Raw genomic sequence first — 18,550 nt, 5'->3', positions numbered from 1 at the left:
GATAATGGGCAGGGTGGGAGTGAGCCCCTGGAACCTCTGTGATGGGGTGGGAGAACATCATTGCTTGTTCTGATCATAATGAGAGTGAACCTGAATTAAATACATTTTAATGTACTGACATTTCATTATCCCCCCACCCTTTGCCATTTCAAGAGGGACATAGCCAGGCACTGATCCTTGTCACAATTTGGAATTGCTAGGTTGATACCAGGTCCACGCCAACCAGCCACTGCCAATGAAATAGCTAACTATTTTAAACAGCTATTAAGAAATAAAGCAGTGCCAGCCTGTGAATGAGGCAGGTAAGGGAGAAATGGCGAATCTGATTGGGGCGCTGAATGTTGGATCTGATCTGTTAGTGGGGTGGGGAGGAGTGTGGTTTGTGAATTCTGTCTCCAATTAGTGTGGAGGAAATGAATGCCGGCTCGATCACTGGGTGGGTGGGTGTCTGAGACCTCCGTGGTGGGGTCATGGCTTTTCCAGCATGGTGAGGCACTGCCATCCCCCTACATATTGGGATTAAATGGGTCCAGCTGTTTTTTTTGTGGCAGTGTGTGGTAAGATCTGGAGAGAAAACCAATGTGTTTCCCTGAGAGAAACAATCCTTTTTTCTTGTTGGGACCAACACCCTGCTGTATATTAGTAAGATTTCACCCACTATCCCCGTGCACCATGCACTTTGTTCTTCTAGGTGTTGAAATTTGTGGGCTTGGGGGTATTGGCGGCATGATGGCACAGTGGTTAGCACTGCTGCCTCACAGCGCTAGGGACCCCGGTTCGGTTCCCAGCTTGGGTCACTATCTGTGCAGAATCTGCGCGTTCTCCCTGTGTCTGTGTGGGTTCCTCCGAATGCTCTGGTTTCCTCCCACAGTCTGAAAGATGCACTGGTTAGGTACATTGGCCATGCTAAATTCTCCCTCCGAATAGATGCCAGAATGTGGCGACAAGGAGATTTTCACAGTAACTTCATTGCTGTGTTAATATAAGCCTACCCGTGACATGACTGGCACGGTAGCACAGTGGTTAGCACTGCTGCTTCACAGCTCCAGGGACCTGGGTTCGATTCCCAGTTCGGGTCACTGTCTGCGTGGAGTTTGCACATTCTCCTTGTGTCTGCGTGGGTTTCCTCTGGATGCTCCGGTTTCCTCCCATAGGAAAGATGTGCGGGTTAGGCTGATTGGCCACGCAAAACTTGCTCCTTAGTGTCCTGAGATGTGTAGGTTAGAGGGATTAGTAGGTAAAATCTGTAGGGATATGGGGGTAGGGCCTGGGTAGGATTGTGTTCGGTGCAGACTCGATGCGCTGAATGGCCTCTTTCTGTACTGTAGGGTTTCTATGATTCTAATAAATAAACTTTAAAACTTTATTGCACTGATGGAGTTATAAATATATATAATATATGAATATAAATGTCATCCAGTCACTCAGTTTGACAGTGTGAATATTGCAAATTGTACAAAAGATTCCCAAAAATCGCTATTTGTTCATCTCTCTTGTTCAAGATGTTTGTTAATACTGACACGTTGATTTGTTCCAAGACATAAGGTGTCATTGACCAAGAATGAGCATTCACAGGGAACCATGCCACCATTAACAAGGAACTGTTGTTTGAGAGTAAGCGATTGAGGGATAAAGTAATTACTGATGTAGTAATCTTGGAGAAATGTCACACTGAGAAAAAAAATAGTCATAGCCAGTTTTGAGAAGTTCATCAGTGAGAGTTCAACTGATTGTGTAGAACAAGACTAAAACCTGTTAGTAAATACAAGATGGAGAGAATTAGAAAATAACCGTTAACGAGGAGCTCTATGTTCACATCACTGGGATTGTTATATATAACAAGAGGCCCGAGTAACTAATTGAATAGTTCAACCAAATATTAAGAATCATAGAATCCCTGCAGTGCAAAAGGAGACCATTCGGCCCATTGAGTCTGCATCAATTCAGACCCAGCTCCCTGCCCAAATCATTGTTTGGATGAGACAAAAGAAAACACGTCTTTGGATCTGAATAGGTACAAAATCAGCTTATGTACATACGCATTAGGAAAATTGTGTGATGTTTTACGATGGGAATGTGGTGTCATGGAATTCCATTCCTGGCATCTTTTTCCAGACCGTGTCACGGATGTAGTCCCGCGATAGTTATAACCATTTCCATTAAAACAATCAGTGGGTCCACCTTCGTTCGTTGGCTCTGAAAAGTAAAGTGTAGAAAATCTTGAGGCACATTTTGACATAAAAAAACTCACAATCTAGTATTATTTACCAGTATTTCTAGTTAATTTGCTGTTTGCGGTAATTGTAGTTTTGTTATCAATCTAGAAGTTATTATTCTTTGCCCAATCTCCTAACATTCCTAACAGGGCAGCACGGTAGCACTGTGGTTAGCAGTGCTGCTTCACAGCACCAGGGACCTGTGTTCAATTCCCAGCTTGCGTCACTGTCTGTGTGGAGTTTGTACATTCTCCTCGTGTCTGTGTGGGTTTTCCCTGGGTGCTCTGGTTTCCTCCTATAGTCCAAAGATGTGTGGGTTAGGTTGATTGGCCATGCTAAAAAAAATTGCCTCTGAGATGCGTAGGTTAGAGGGATCAGTGGATAAATAGGTAGAGATATGGGGGTAGGGCCTGTGTGGGATTGTGGTCAGTGCAGACTCAATGGGCCGAATGGCCTCCTTCTGCACTGCAGGGTTTCTATGATTTCTCTTAGCAGCAAATACATCCAATGCATTTTGGTGTAAAAACACAGCATTAAATGTATTTTTAATTTGTTCAACGTCAATTTACATTGAACTTCCAGTTTTACTCCTGATTCATTCCCATGTTGCAAGAGTTATTTCCATTTGAAGATTTATTAAAAGCACCGACAGCAAACAGAGCGACAGGTGTAGGCTGAAGGAGGGGATTCTCACATGATGGATATTTTGGAAGAGGAGCAGCAGTAAGTTTGAAAAACACAAGGTAGATATGAAGTCATCTGAAAACTTGGACTAAACTAAAGAATTCCATTGAGCCATAACCTCCAATATCCCCAGCGTTAGATTTGGGTAGTACTCCAAACATGTGCTGGGAAATCTCTTTCGGAACTTTGTAAGTAAGGGTTTGCATGGCAATTATGGAGAATTGCAAACTTCCCCTAGGCAATTGCCCTGTGCTAGGAACCCAACTAAAAGTGCCTTTTCAAATCACAAACTTCCATTATACTGACAGGTTTACACCAAGAATTACTCCATTAAAATGTTAGAAGAATTAAATCTTCTTCTAACATCTGGGTAACTATTGTAAACACTCAGACTGATCCCCCACAGGACTTTCTCCACATCCCTGATCCCCAGGGGACTCTGCCCATGTATCTCAAGACTGAAGAGATGACTGTAGAGCCTTGGGTCCATCAAAGAGTCAGGTGTCCAGAGGAGTTCTCTAGTCTTTCGAGTGATCTGAGTTGAAGGGCAGCATGGGATGCCACTGGAGGTGAAGGGTTGAGTGCTCAAAGGAGTTCTTCATTTACTTTGCAGCAGAAATTTAGCCACAACAATTAGCCGATAGCAGCCACTGATGGTGGGATGCCAACCTAACCATCCTCACCATCCATGAGATGGAGCGCTGGAGTTTGGATATGAGCGGAGAGGGAGATGGTCAGAGTGCGTTGAGGCTGATGTCTCGGAAGAAAGCAACAGCACAATGTGCAGAATCAAGACAGGATGAGGGTAAAAGTGATGACTGGATGTTTCATCCATAGAACCAAAGAAAAGTTACGGCATAGAAGGAGATCATTCAGCCATCTTGTCCATGCCAGCCTGATGACACTCAGGTGCCCTTTCCAATCCCGCCTTCCTGCAACTGGCCTAAAGCTCTGTGGCTTACAACACTTAAAGTGAATATACAGGTACTTTTAAAAGAGTTTAGATTCTCTTCCTCCACCACCAACTCGCACAGCGAATCCCTCAGAACGATTTCAGTTATGCACTGGTCTTTGACTCACTTCAGAGCAATTGAGACCAGTCGCAATGGGCAGCATATGTTGAAAATTAAGTCTTTGTGATATGAGTTATATCTCTGAACATTTGCTTTCAGATGAGCCGTCCACCAAAGCCAGATAGGAGACTGACATCCCTTCATTGACACGGGAATATCACAACTTGCAGGATGCACCCATGGCATATTCTCAATCCGCACCGAGCACCAGTGAAGATATTGGCATGGTGGAGAGCATAATTGCTTTGGGAGCATTGATAGCGTACAGCAGTGAGGGCACATCACACTTGCTGGTGCTGATGGGGGAGGCAAGGAGTGCCCAGTGCACTGACAGGCGGACATTTGCTGGAGACAAGGACCATGCTGAGTCCAAAGGTGATGATGATCATGACTCACAAATTTGACTGAATTTTTTGAAGAGGTAACGAAGAAGGTGGATGAGGGCAGTGCAGTTGTTGTTCGCTACATGGATTTTAACAAGGCCTTTGACAAGGTACTGCATGGTAGGTTGTTGCATAAGGTTAAATCTTACAGGATTCAGGATGAGGTATCTAAAGGGATACAAAATTGGCTTCTTGACAGAAGCCAGGGCGTGGTTGTAGAGGGTTGTTTTTCAAACTGGAGGCTTGTGACCAGCGATATACCTCAGGGATCAGTGCTGGGTCCACAGTTATTTGTCATTTATACTAATGATTTGGATGAGAACATAGGAGGCATGGTTAGTAAGTTTGCAGATGACACCAAGATTGGTGGCATGGCAGACAGAGAAGAAAGTTATCTCCGATTGCAACACAATCTTGATCAATTGAACCAGTGGGTTGACGAATGGCAAATGGAGTTTAATTTAGACAAATGCGAGGTGATGCATTTTGGTAGATTGAACCAGGGTAGGACTTACTTAGTTAATGGTAGGGCACTGGGAAGAGTTACAGAACAAAGAGACTAGGGGTGCATGTTCATAGTTCCTTGAAAGTGGAGTCACATGTGGACAGAGTGGTGAAGAAGCATTTGGCATGCTTGGTTTCATCGGTCAGAGTTGGGACGTCTTGTTGACGTTGTACAACCACACTTGGAATATTGTGTGCAGTTCTCGTCACCCTATTATAAAAAGGATATTGTTAAACTAGTAAGAGTGCAGAAAAGATTTACTAGAATACTATCGGGACTTGATGGTTTGAGTTATAAGGGGGGGCTGGGTAGACTGGGACTTTTTTTCTCTGGAGCGTAGGAGGCTAAGGGGTGATCTTATAGAGGTCTTTAAACTAATGAGGGGCACAGATCAGCTAGATAGTCAATGTCTTTTCCCAAAGGTAGGGGAGTCTAAAACTAGAGGGCACAGGTTTAAGGTGAGAGGGGAGAGATACAAAAGTGTCCAGAGGGGCAATTTTTTCACACAGTGTCTGGAACAAGCTGCCAAAGGTAGTAGTAGAGGCAGGTACAATTTTGTCCTTTAAGAAGCATTTAGGTAGCTACATGGGTAAGATGGGTGTAGAGGGATATGGGCCAATGCGGGCAATTGGGATTAGCTTAGGGGTTTAAGAAAAAGGGCAGCACGGACAAGTTGGGCCGAGGGGCCTGTTTCCATGCTGTAAACGCCTAAGAATCGATGAACCACTGGAGTCATCCGTAAGGTGACAAATGCTGGATGTCCAGATGGATGTGCAGGAAGATTTGGTGAGTTTACCATGGTACCTGTCATGGCGAAATCCTTATGGAGCATGAGAACTGCATTGACCATGAGCTGTAAGAACATAGCCTCATCCATTGAGAGTGTGAAAATTCTCATGGAGAGGCAGCACCAGCGTCAGAATGAAGCGATCTTGGGGTTGTTTTCAGACCTGCAAGCCCTCATAAAGGCTCTAACCTTTAGAGGTGACTGACTGTGTGGGGAAAGAATGTGGCAACCAGTTTCTGATGGGTACCCATCTTTCGTTGGCCAGCAGAGAGATGAGGACACATCTCACACTGGTGGATGAATTGGCTATCTTCTCGGGGGCCTCCTCTCAGGTGCCCAGGACAGGGCAGTATCTCTACTGCCTCTCTGCTAAGTATCGTGCCATTCTCAGAGTCTGCTGCAACTGAGTAGTAACCAGCCATGTTGCTAAGCAAACCCTTCCAGGTGGAGCCAGCTCAAGACCTGCCTGTCAGAGGATAACCACCAAGGTCATCTGCTCCAACAGGGCATCAAAATCAGCAATCTGCCTCCTTTACACTGACATCAAGGCGGACAGATGGTGGGGGCACCTAGACCGAGAGTGCTTTTGATTTCCTTTCCACTCACTGTTTTCTGTAGATTATCCAGCTGGGCGTTATCGCTTAGTGTCAGATTGTTGCTACCATTAAATTCTTACTGCTGACAAAATATCAGTACCCTGTGTGTTTGAATGGTTTCATCCTCATTAATGACTTTGGATAGATATCCAGGTTATAAATCCTCATTAATCAAGCATTTGGGCTAATGGAGTGGTTAAGCGTGAAGTTTTTGAGATTGGGTGATGCGCATGAATGTTGTGGGATTCTGTGTGCTATGAACCAGGAAACAGTTTAGACACAGTCAAGGTGCTGAAGAAGCAGCAGCAAGAAAGAGGAAGGCAGCCATCCTCAGGAAACAGCTAGAGATGAAGTGTTAAAGGCAAGCCAGATCGTGCAAAAGATCATTTTCTTCGCTGGACCTGGTCACTTAATGTGTATGATGTGATAATCACTGACTAGATTTGACCAATGGGTTTATGGTTGTTGTTTGGGAAATGGGGTCTTAGCAGAGTTTAGGTAATGGAGTTTTCAGTCTTTGCGGGAATAAGTGCTAACTGTTAATTTGCTGAAGTATAAGATTGTCCTTTGCAGTACTTTATTATCATTCTTCCACTTTAATAAATACTTCTGTTGGTTTAACAAAAGAAAGATCTGAGACTGCACTGTTTCGCAAATATTTCTTGCCAAAAAAAAATACACCATATGAAACCAGTGTTTCAGGTTAGAACACTCTCACATGTAACATCAGTGAGGTTTCCTAGCAAGAGAGCTGCATGGGTACCTTGACAGACCTGAAGAATCTGAGTCCTTTGGCCACAGCTATTATTTTATTGAGTGGAATTACTTTATGTTCACAAATGTGCCCGGCTTGATGACCACATGGGTGCAATCTATGGCACTCTGGATGCGAGAGAAACCTGCAAGTGCGGCAAAGCCCCTGGCCCACTCAGCCTGGCTGATTCACAACCTCCCCTGGCAGTGAGTTCCAGGCACCTACCACTCACGAATGTGCCTCATTCATCTCCTTTAAACCTTACCTCTCACACCTTAAACCCATACCCCCTAGAAATTGCCTCAAATTGAGTGGAGGATTGACAGGTGCACCCTTCTTGACTCCAAGCCAACCATGCTGTCGCTGACAGCCTGGATGTCGCCTTCCCTGGACAGCTCCAGCGCCTGCTCTTCAAAGCGGGCGAGGACCTGGAGGTCTAGCTCACCACCCCCTGTCTTCGCCCACTGTCAGGTGTTATGGATGGTCTTCTGTGGGGACAGAAGGACCCATAAAAGAAATTATGACATGACTACTGCAGAGTATCGGGGGTAGCCCTCAGAAGGCAAGTGCAGTAAGGCTCTTACAGGGATAGGAAGGAGGTGCTCAGGGGTCAGGGGCTGGCAGCATTCAGGGTGCTGGGGCTGGAGTGATCTGGGGGCGATTTGGGGGAAGATGCTCGATGGGGGGTTCACCCTTGCTGCCCAGATGAGGTTATGGACCTTCTTGCGGGACTGCTTCCCTGGTCTGGAGGCCAGTGCCATGGCCCTGACTGAAGCGGCAACTGCCTTCCAGGGTCTGTGTCCTACTGGGGGGAAAGTGGGTGTCCCACCTCGTCTCTGATGCATCCAGCAGCCTGCTGACGTCACTGTCCATGAATCTCAGTGCTGGGTGTTTGGACATTTTTCCTGCACTGCCTGCCTGCCTGTACGTCTTTGAGGTTTTTATGGAGCTGCCCCTTGTTAGGGCTGTTCAGCTACAAGCAGTTTGGGAGAGCATCCCATCAAGTTCCATGCAGTTTGCTTGTTAGCATTGAGGGGAAGGCAAGATAGCACTTGCAGGTGTGCTGCTGGGGGGCTGGTGGGTCAGTGCCACTCTGATGATTGGGGACAGGGAGAGAGAGGAAGCTGTCATACATCAATTAGAGTTGGGGGGAGATGGGGGCCTTGTGCAGGTAGGTCCAGAGTGAGGTGGAGGGGGTGTGGGATCACACTGCCTGTGATCGGTGGGGGGAGGAAAGTGGGACAGGAAACTGCCTGCGATTACTGGGGGGGGGGGGGGGAGGCAGAAACTCCGCCTGTGATTGATGCGTAGAGAGGGGGGCAGGATAACTGCCTGTAATCACTGGGGTAAGGGGGGATAGGGATCACTGTGCCTGTGATTAGTGTGGGGAGGGGGGATGTGGGGCAGGATAACTAGAGGGAAATAAATTGATTAGGGATAGTCAACACGGTTTTGTGAAGGGTAGGTCTTGCCTCACAAACCTTATCGAGTTTTTTGAAAAGGTGACCAAAGAGGTGGATAAGGGTAAGGCAGTTGACGTGTATATGGATTTTAGCAAAGCGTTTGATAAGGTTCCCCATGGTAGGCTACTGCAGAAAATGCAGATGCATGGGATTGAGGGTGATTTAGCAGTTTGGATCAGGAATTGGCTAGCTGATAGAAGACAGAGGGTGGTGGTTGGTGGGAAATATTCAACCTGGAGTTCAGTTACAAGTGGTGTACCTCAAGGATCTGTTTTGGGGCCACTGCTGTTTGTCATTCTTATAAATGACCTAGAGGAGGGTGTAGAAGAATGGATTAGTAAATTTGCTGACGACACCAAAGTTGGAGGAGTTGTAGACAGTGAGGATGGATGTTACAGTTTGAAGAGGGACATAGATAAGCTGCAGAGCTGGGCCGAGAGGTGGCAAATGGAGTTTAATACGGAAAAGTGTAAGGTGATTCACTTTGGTGAGAGTAACAGGAGTACAGAATATAGGGCTAATGGAAGGACTCTTAGTAGTGTTGACGAGCAGAGAGATCTCGGGGTACATGTGCATAGCTCCCTGAAAGTTGGCACCCAGGTTGATAAGGTTGTTAAGAAGGCGTACGGTGTGTTAGCTTTTATTGGTAGAGGGATTGAATTTCGGAGCTGTGACGTCATATTACAACTGTACAAAACTCTGGTGCGGCCGCACTTGGAGTATTGCGTACAGTTCTGGTCGCCGCATTATAAGAAAGATGTGGAGGCATTGGAAAGGGTGCAGAGGAGGTTTACCAGGATGTTGCCTGGTATTGTGGGAAAGTCTTATGAGGAAAGGCTGAGGGACTTGAGGTTATTTTCATTAGAGAGAAGAAGGTTACGAAGTGACCTATTTGAGGCATACAAGATGATCAAAGGATTGGATAGGGTGGACAGTGAGAGCCATTTTCCTCGGATGGTAATGGCTAACACGAGGGGACATAGCTATAAATTAAGGGGTCGTAATTATAGGACGGATGTCAGAGGTAGGTTCTTTACTCAGAGGGTAGTAAGGTCATGGAATGCCCTGCCTGCAGCAGTTGTGGACTCGCCAACTTTAAGGGCATTCAAATGGTCAGTGGATAGGCATTGGAATAGTTTAGGTTAGAGGGCATTAGATTGGTTCCACTAGTCGGCGCAACATTGAGGCCTGAAGGGCCTGTACTGCGCTGTAATCAGTGGTGGGGTGGGGTTGGGGGGGGGAGGTGGGTGGAGCTGCTGGGATTCACAGCCGTTCTGCCTGAGATTGCTAGAGGGAGAGGGAGCTATCGGCCTGGGTTGTCGGGGGTGGGTGGGGGGTGAATAAGTGGGTCAGTAATGTTGGAGAGGTTCAATGGCCATTGTGGGCAGGGGGAGGCATTATCCAGCCTGGAATGGATATGGCAGGGGATTAGCAATATTTTTTTTTCTCTATGCACGCGCAGTTGGAGCCTCCGATCAGAGTTGCATGGTTTTGGGCGCGTTAAGCCCTGCCCGCTTTTGCAGCGAGATTCAGAATCACTGATATTTTTGTAGACAGAGTGCGTACGGGGGAGAGGCCTCAAAACAGGCCCAGAAAACATATCTGAAACTCTCCAGTTTCATGTCCGCCCAGCACTTTGAATAAAAATGGTAAAATCGGTCTTAATGCGTGGACTGGGGGCTCAGGTCAGGCTCGTAAAATCCCACCCGCAGCCAACGGAGAATTCTGTTCTGCGAGCCTCACCCGTCCTGATTCTGGGGCAGGCGAGATGGTAAAATTGCAGCCAGTGGTTCATAACTTCTCTGGAGTATAAGATGACGTATAAGATGATGAATGGGATGGATAGGATAGAGGTGGAGAGACTCTTCCCGCTCAAAAAAGACAGTAGGACTAGGGGGCACAGCCTCAAGATAAAGGGGAGGCGGTTTAGAACGGAGTTGAGGAGGAACTTCTTCACTCAAAGGGTGGTGAATCTCTGGAATTCTCTGCCCGTTGAAGTGGTGGAGGCTGCCTCGCTAAATATTTTTAAGAAGCGGGTTGATGGGTTTTTGATAAGAGAAGGGATTAAGGGTTATGGGGAGAGGGCGGGAAAGTGGAACTGAGCCACGACAGATCAGCCATGATCTTATTGAATGGCGGGGCAGGCTCGAAGGGCTAGATGGCCTACTCCTGCTCCTATTTCTTATGTTCTTATGTTCTTATGTTCTTATGAGTGACAATCAGCATTGGATTGCCTTTCTGTACCCACAAACCTACACCAAATGTCACCTGTGTTTGTCTCACCCAATCTTCCTGACTTAGGCCAGATGAGATCCAAGCACTGCAATGGGTCTCTGGGTGCAGCATTGCATTGAGTTTAAAAGAATCGGAGTGAAGAAGGACATGGCCTCTTTTTTATAACAGTAGCTGCTGTAAAACAGGTGAGTTTAAAGGTCCCATTGAAAAAGAAGCCAGGAAGATGGTAAGGGCCTAAGTTGAAAGGAAGGGAGTAGGGGGGTGCTGAGGTTAGATATGGGGATTGGGGGATCAGATATCGGGAGGAATGGGGAGGTTGGACATCGGGGGCCTGGGTGTGGTCAAATATGAATGGGAGGGATTTGGATATGAAGGATAAGGGGGGGGCGTTGTCATACATGGGGGTGGATTGGGGGTTGGGGTGGTTGGAAATGGGGTGTGGGAGTGTTGAACATGGGATGGTGCAGAAGTCAGAAATCGGTGAATGGGGGTTTTGGACATAGAGAGTAGGGGATTAGACATGGGGGTCAGGCATGGGGTTTGGTGGGATTGAACATAGGGGAGGAACTGGTGGAGGGGTCAGACATTCAGACATTCCAGATACCAGAACAGCATTTTCAGGAGTCCTATGCATCTTTCCACTATAGAGAGATTGGCTACATAGGCCTCATTATTGGGTCTCCACTTCAGTCACAGGCTTCCACGCATGCGTCATCAGCCATGTCCAAAGTGGGTAACCCATGTCACCCACGAGCCATCCCAGCACCCTGGACTCCTCGTCAAAGGCATGTCTGAGCTCCTCAGAAGGAAACTGTCATGCACACTGCCTGGGTGTCTTGCGTAGACATGCATAATGTTCATCTTGTGGTCACAAACCAATTGGACATTTAAGGAGTGGAACCCCTTTCTATTGATGAATCTTTGTGGATTCTGCAGCAAGGCCTTGAGAGTGATGTGAGTGCAGTTGATGGTCCCCTGCACATTAGGCATGCCTGCAATGGCTGCGTATCCTGCAGCCCAGGCTTTCTGATGGGCCTGGTCCAAGTGAAAGCTTATGTACTCCCCAGCCTGGGCATACAGGGCATTTGTGATGACTTTGACACAGGTATGGACAGCTGATTGTGAAATGCTACATACATCTCCACTGGGGATCTGGAAGGAGCCAGTGGCATAGAAGTTCAGAATGGCTGTCAATTTGACAGCCACTGAGAGCAGATGCCCACCACCCCCACCCCGAGCTGCTAGGTCCTGCAATAAATGGCACAAGTGTTGCACTGTATCCATTCAGAACCATCAGCAGCACACAATGTCCAACGTTTGTTCAAACGACACTCGTGTGCGGAAGTGCCAGGATTTCCGCTCCCTCCTTCTCCTGGTTGCCCCCTCCACCCCTCCACCGGGTGAATGTCGCCACCTCCTGACTCTGGTGGTCTCCTGTGCCAACAATTCTTCCTCCTGCTCCTCCTCCTCAGCTCCAGCAGCAACCAAAAGAAAAACAAGATCAATCGGTTGCATCTCAAAAGCCATCTCATCACTCTGAAGGGGGAGTTGGGGTTGGAGAAGGAGAGAAACACACGGAGAGATTATGCAACTCTGCATGCCCTTAGCCCAGCAACACACACTGTCCCTACTGCCCATTTCCCTCACACAAATGCCTCCCAGCAACACAGCTTCCTATTCCCCAGCTACATGCTCCCACCCAGAATTCATGCAGTCGTGAGCACGGACACAGCTCCTTGAGAGGTTCTGAGGCTGCAGCAGTGCAATTTCAAATGGTTTTGTGCACTTCAGCTGGAAGAGTACTGCATGCAGTAGGACCCAGCAGCATCCATGAGACCTGAATCAATGCTGCAGATAGGACATTTGACACCCTGCTGAGCAACAGACTCTCCCACATCCCCCCCCTCCACACACTTGCAGAGTGCCAACCCACAAAAGAAGATGTCCACCACGAAAGGACCCGTAAGCAGTATGGAGCCGTCCGTAGGCACTTACCTCCTACTTATCTCCTCACTAACCCTCACTGATGAAGGGCCCAAATCAAGCATGTCTGTTCCAGGCCAATTCCACTTTTGTGAACACGGGGGTAAAGGCAGAGGTGTTGGTAAAGTGAGGCACGCAGGTCGCTAAGTGTTTGAAATCTATGCAAATATATTTAAATTGATGTGGTGCCTGTTTTGGGCGGGTTCCTGATTGCAGCCATTTTCGGGCCTTGGTAAAGTGTGAATTGGCACAGAAGCGAACGCAGATTGCACTACTCACGTCATGCCCAACTTTACCAAATTTTAGGACCGAAAATGGGCACAACCCGATGGTAAAATCGCTCCCATTGTGTCTGATTCTGGGTATCACACCAAGGCTGTGGAATGATTGTGCAGAGAAGAACCAGGGATGATGGAATTCATTTAGATGGAAAGAGTAGATAAATTGGAATTGTTCTCCTTTAAGCAGAGTGGTTAAGGGACCCAGTTTAAGGCAATTGGCAAAAAAACCAAAGGAGACTAGAGGAGAATATTTTCTCTAGTATCGAGCTTTAATAATCTGGGAGCCACTGCCTCAAATGGTGTTGAAACATATTCATTAGTAAATTTCAAAAGAGAAGTGGATCTATACATGAAAACAAAATATTAGCAGGTATGTGGGTATTGAGGAAATGGGACTAACTGAATAGTTTTCTCAAAGAACCAATGCAAGCGTGATTGACTGAATGGGCTCCTGTGCTGCATGTTTTTATGCTTTCATATTTCAAGGTCTCTGTGACACCAGGAGAATGATTACAATTCTAGTCTAAATCATCTGAGTTACAAAGACACGAAAGATATCCAAAAGATGGGCAGATTGAAGGGATGATACAGACATCAGTGAGAAGAATGTGTCTTAGTCATACAGAGATAGAATGAGACAGAGAACAGTGTACATAGCTGAAATCAGATAGAGGCAGAATTATGTGTAATGTTTGCCTTTAATAAACTTTTGGCAAGCAGCCATATACTGTAATGCCCCTGTCATGAGAAAGCAGCAACACATATGACGCAATAAGTAACATGGTGGAAGATCTGCTCGTATCAATACGTAGACCAATTGACAAAGCAGCAAACAGCTTAGTGGAAATTTACTATTGGGTTCAATAAAAAGAACTAGACCATGGTAGGGGTGGCGCTGTGGCACAGTGGTTAGCACTGCTGATTCACAACACCAGGGACCCAGATGCGATTCCTGGCTTGGGTCACTGCCTGTGCAGTGTCTGCACGTTTTCCCTGTATCTGTGTGGATTTCCTCTGGGTGCTCCAGTTTCCTCCCACATTTTGAAAGACGTGCTGGTTAGATGCATTGACCTGAACGGGCACTGGACTGTGGCAACTACAGGAATTTCACTGTAACTTCATTGCAGTGTTAATGTAAGCCTTACTTGTGACTAATAAATAAATAAATAACAAAATAAAGCGCTATCTTGGAACTATGGCATTCTCACCTGGTGGCACAAGTCCACACTTTGGTACTTGGCAATATTCCCATCTTGTATTTGGGTCAGTGGTGTAACACCAGGGCTCCTTTTCATTATCCGGGTTCCTGCAGTAATTACCTTCCAGTCCTCTAAAAAAAGAGCAGTTTGAGTATTAATCAGAAATAAATATTACATTTTTTCAGTGTGTGACTAGCTTCATCTCATTGACAGAAGATGTGGAAGTATGGACACTCTGAATCCTGTTTGGCGCTTGCATGACTGCACACAACTTGGAACAAATCTGCACTCATACTCAGGCACCCACAGAAGTGAATTAGATCTGTCTCCTTCATCAGGGATGATGCTGGAAACCAGTTCACACAAGGGCTACTGACATTTACTTACTTGCAGGGGTAGTTGTCTGGAGTTCTTGAGTGCAGGTGCGGCTTCTGAGTGTCCCAACTTTGACAGGTTCTACCAGAAATGGTTGTCAACACAGCTCCACGAAACGAATGACCTTTGCCTGTGTAACACTCTGTCTCTCCTTCAATAACAGGGGGCTCCTCAGCTTCAACAGACATGAAAAAGAACAGTAGCGCCAAGTTTATTATTGAGGGTTTTGCGTTAATATTTGTATAACATGAATGAAACATGAATAAACCTGCTCACATTTTCCAAAGGACAGAACATTAGAAGCGAAGGCATGGGAACAGAGATGTCTGGATTTTGCCTTCCAAAGCCTTGTTCGGGTAGTCATTTTACTGAGACAAGCTCGGAAAATGGATGTAGAAAAGTTGTTTGCCCACAATGTACGGGGGGAGGTGAGAGCTAAAAGCTCTTAATTTAAACTTGCAGTGATCTTATGATTAACTCTTTTTTCTACTGCTAACACCAGCTTATCAAATCTAGATTGTTAGAAAGGAAAAATACATGGTCCAAAGATAATGCAATGCAGCAGATCACTCATGTGCAGTGCTGTTATGAGGGAAGAAGGACTTCTATCCCTCCCCCGTTCCCAGATTTAGCATTAGGAAAGCTCTGGTAATTGTTCCTCATCCTTACGGAAGGGAAGTAATTATGTGAGGAGGAGTTGTCTTTGGGCTGTTGACTGCATTGATGATGGCCACATAGCAAGTCACGCACCGGTCCTTTTCGGCAAACCATTGCACACTCTATCAAAGCTTGTATAATAGGAAGATGGCTTCTAAAGGATAAAATCCCTCAGCTGGAATAGTGTCATTGGTAGAGTAGTAACTTGTGCAAATAGGATGAAGCACAAGAGGAGATCTTTTAACCATCATGTTTATTTTAGATCTTTGAAAGAGCTTTCCAATTAGTTTACTTCCTTATTCTTTACTCATAGCCCTGAAAATAGTTTCCCTTCAATTTACCAAATTAGATTTAGTACTATTGGATCTGCTGCCACCATCATCTTTTCAGACAGTGCATTCTATATCACTCAACAGTTAGGAAAGATGGTGGTGCAGTAGTCGTTAGTAATAAGAGTTTAAGTTAGTAGTAAGAGGGGCAGCACAGTGGCACAGTGGTTAGCACAGCTGTCTCACAGCACAAGGGACCAAAGTTCAATTCTTGGCTTGGATCACTGTCTGTGTGGAGTCTGTACATTCTCTCTGTGACTGTGTGTGCTTCTTCCAGGTGCTCTGGTTAAATTAAAATGTGTCACTTCATACTTCTCTGCATTAGCTTTAAGAACATAAGAAATAGGAGCAGGAGTAGGCCATCTAGCCCTTCGAGCCTGCCCCGCCATTCAATAAGATCATGGCTGATCTGTCGTGGCTCAGTTCCACTTTCCTGCCCTCTCCCCATACCCCTTAATCCCCTCGCTTATCAAAAACCCATCAACCCGCATCTTAAAAATATTTAGCGAGGCAGCCTCCACCACTTCAACAGGCAGAGAATTCCAGAGATTCACCACCCTTTGAGTGAAGAAGTTCCTCCTCAACTCCGTTCTAAACCGCCCCCCCTTTATCTTGAGGCTGTGCCCCCTAGTCCTACTGTCCTTTCTGAGCGGGAAGAGCCTCTCCACCTCTATCCTATCCATCCCATTCATCATCTTATATGTCTCATAGGGGGCCATCACTAAATCTACTAAATCATTAAATCTATCATGTTTCAGCTCATTTGGGATAGTTTGAGGATCTGTGCACCTGTTAGCGAGCAGTAGCAGAGCAATGTGAACAGAGGCTCATGGGCAGTTTGTTAGTCTGTTATCTTTGAGTAGGAAGTGACAAGGTGCAGAGAGGGGAAAGTGAGCCATAAATCCTGAATTGCTCACTGGTTTCAGCAGCGGCAAGCAGGGGGTTACTACAATTGGCGTCCTTGGGCAAAAGAGATTGAAAATAGGCTAAGCTCCTTATTCTCATTACTAACCAATGATATTGATAATAGTGGATGAATTCAATTTCTGGCTTAATTGCAATCACACTTTCATGTGAATTAGATGTCTCAGATTCAATAAAGTGGACAGATTCCCAGAAAGCAATCAAGACCTTTGATAGAAAGAAAGTTGGTGGTAGTGAACACATATATCGGCCTTGGCTCAATGATAACTTTCTCACGTCTAAGTCAGAAGGCTGAAGGAAGCTCCACACTAGAAACTTGAACTCCGAATCCAGGCTGACACAGAAGTGCAGTACTAAGGGAATTCTGCAATGTCAGACATGTTTTTTTTTCCAGAGGTAAGGTTAAACCAAACCAGGAAGGGAGTTTCCACTACCATTTTCAGGAAGTGGAAATAGTGGAAAGGCCAAAGAGTCAAGCGGGAACTCCAAAGTGCCTTTTACACCAGCAGCATTTCCTATTGCCATTGTCCCTGCCCCCCATGAATGACTTTAAAGTTGGGACCCCCATTTGCATCAATTTAAATGACATTATTAGGCATTTACACACGATTGGCCGCCTCATGTTAAAATGTCCATTCATATTAGCATAAGAGCACATGAATCAAAACAAATCCCCCATAACATGCACCTGGTAAGAAGAACCCACCAGATGTGCACAGGTGAATACATTCCCCAGGAGAAGAGTGTACCTAGTACTGCCTGTACACTGCCAAGATCATTCTAGGGGTTAGTGCATGGAGGTTGTTGGAAGGAGGGTAGTATTGTGTAGGGTGATGGTTCCATGTTCGTGGTGAGGGTGGAGTTCTTTAAGGGAAGTGCTGAGGGGATGACATTGTGGGATCTGGCCCCTGGATACTTTTGGTAAAGTGTTTGAAAATACAGCACGGCCAGCAGGCTACCCTTTGCTTTTCTCACCTGAGATGACATTTTGCCAAAAATGGCAAAATTTTGCCCCAGAGTTCTGTTCTGGTGAATATTCATCCTTCAGTCAACAACACAAACAAATTAACTGTTCATTCATCTTATTTGTAGTTTATGTGGTTTTTCTGTTTGCAAGTTACAATCTGTATTTGTCTATGTAATAAGTGTCTAAACTGCAGAAGTAACATAAGTAGTTCATTGCCTGTACAATGCTTTGAGACAGCTCTAGGATAAGGCACCACACAGCTGCTTCATCTTTTGTTTTCTATCTCTTTATCCTTCTCATATCTGATTTTGCGTAACTGTGCAATGAGAGGTAAAGTATAGACAATAATAGTAATTAGCACAGCTTGGAAAAAGAAAATGTGGAAAACCAACAAAAAAATTTCTTTAAATAATTATTACCCAGATTTTGTGCTCAGCAGAGAAACAGATTTTGACTTTGAAGATCCAGCAGGGTTATTTTCATTATGTTAATTTGAACTTGGCATATGTCAAGCAACCCCCAGGCACCAGCAATAGTGATGGCATTAAACAGGACAAGCCACCAATTACATTGAAGAATTCACACTGATAGGATTCAGAAATCTTCAATATTGGCCTCATTTCATTTCTAATGTAAAATGCAGCAATCAATAAGCTACTTGATCATTATTTTTTAAATATCACATTAGTAGTAAGAAAAATAATATAAGAACTTGCTTAAAAGAGATGCTTGAAATCTAAGACAAAACAAAATTTAATGGAAAATTTTAATAGTGTATGCTGTGTCTGAGGTGAGGAGTGAGGGATCAATGACTCTGATATTTACTAGAATGGGTTTGAGAGCAGAGAAAAGGAAATACACTGAGAAAACTGCCATGTGAAGTGCATATTTTTTGGTACAGATTGCCTGTCTGGAACTATCCTCTATTTGTTGAAATACTACAGTGGAATCCAATGGGAGCGAAGTTGAGGCTGCTCTTGTCATCCGTGCGAATGCTACCAGGGCCTCAAGTTGCAAGAACATGATCTTTAATCTTCATCATAGAATCATAGAACCCTACAGTGCAGAAAGAGGCCCTTCAACCCATCGAGTCTGCATCAATCACAATCCCACCCAGGCCCTATCCCCATATCCCCACA

The 18,550-nt window shown here is 45.5% G+C and overlaps 1 protein-coding gene across 1 annotated transcript in view; it reads right to left on the bottom strand.

Annotated features, from left to right (window-relative positions):
- LOC145350856 (plasminogen-like) overlaps positions 1-18,550 on the bottom strand; it is a 107,188-nt gene that overhangs the window by 46,360 nt on the left and 42,278 nt on the right. Inside the window, exons 8-10 of the mRNA XM_080200231.1 lie at positions 14,547-14,709; positions 14,169-14,290; positions 2,040-2,196 (exon numbers count right to left, since the gene is read on the bottom strand). Coding sequence (XP_080056357.1) covers positions 2,040-2,196; positions 14,169-14,290; positions 14,547-14,709 — 442 coding nt within the window. The remainder of the gene's footprint in view (positions 1-2,039; positions 2,197-14,168; positions 14,291-14,546; positions 14,710-18,550) is intronic.

Source organism: Carcharhinus amblyrhynchos, chromosome 12 (assembly GCF_965287045.1).
Source record: "Carcharhinus amblyrhynchos chromosome 12, sCarAmb.v2.hapA, whole genome shotgun sequence".
Taxonomy (NCBI): Eukaryota; Metazoa; Chordata; class Chondrichthyes; order Carcharhiniformes; family Carcharhinidae; genus Carcharhinus; species Carcharhinus amblyrhynchos.
Note: the sequence above shows the minus strand (reverse complement) of the source record. Positions and strands in the feature narration are given on the sequence as shown.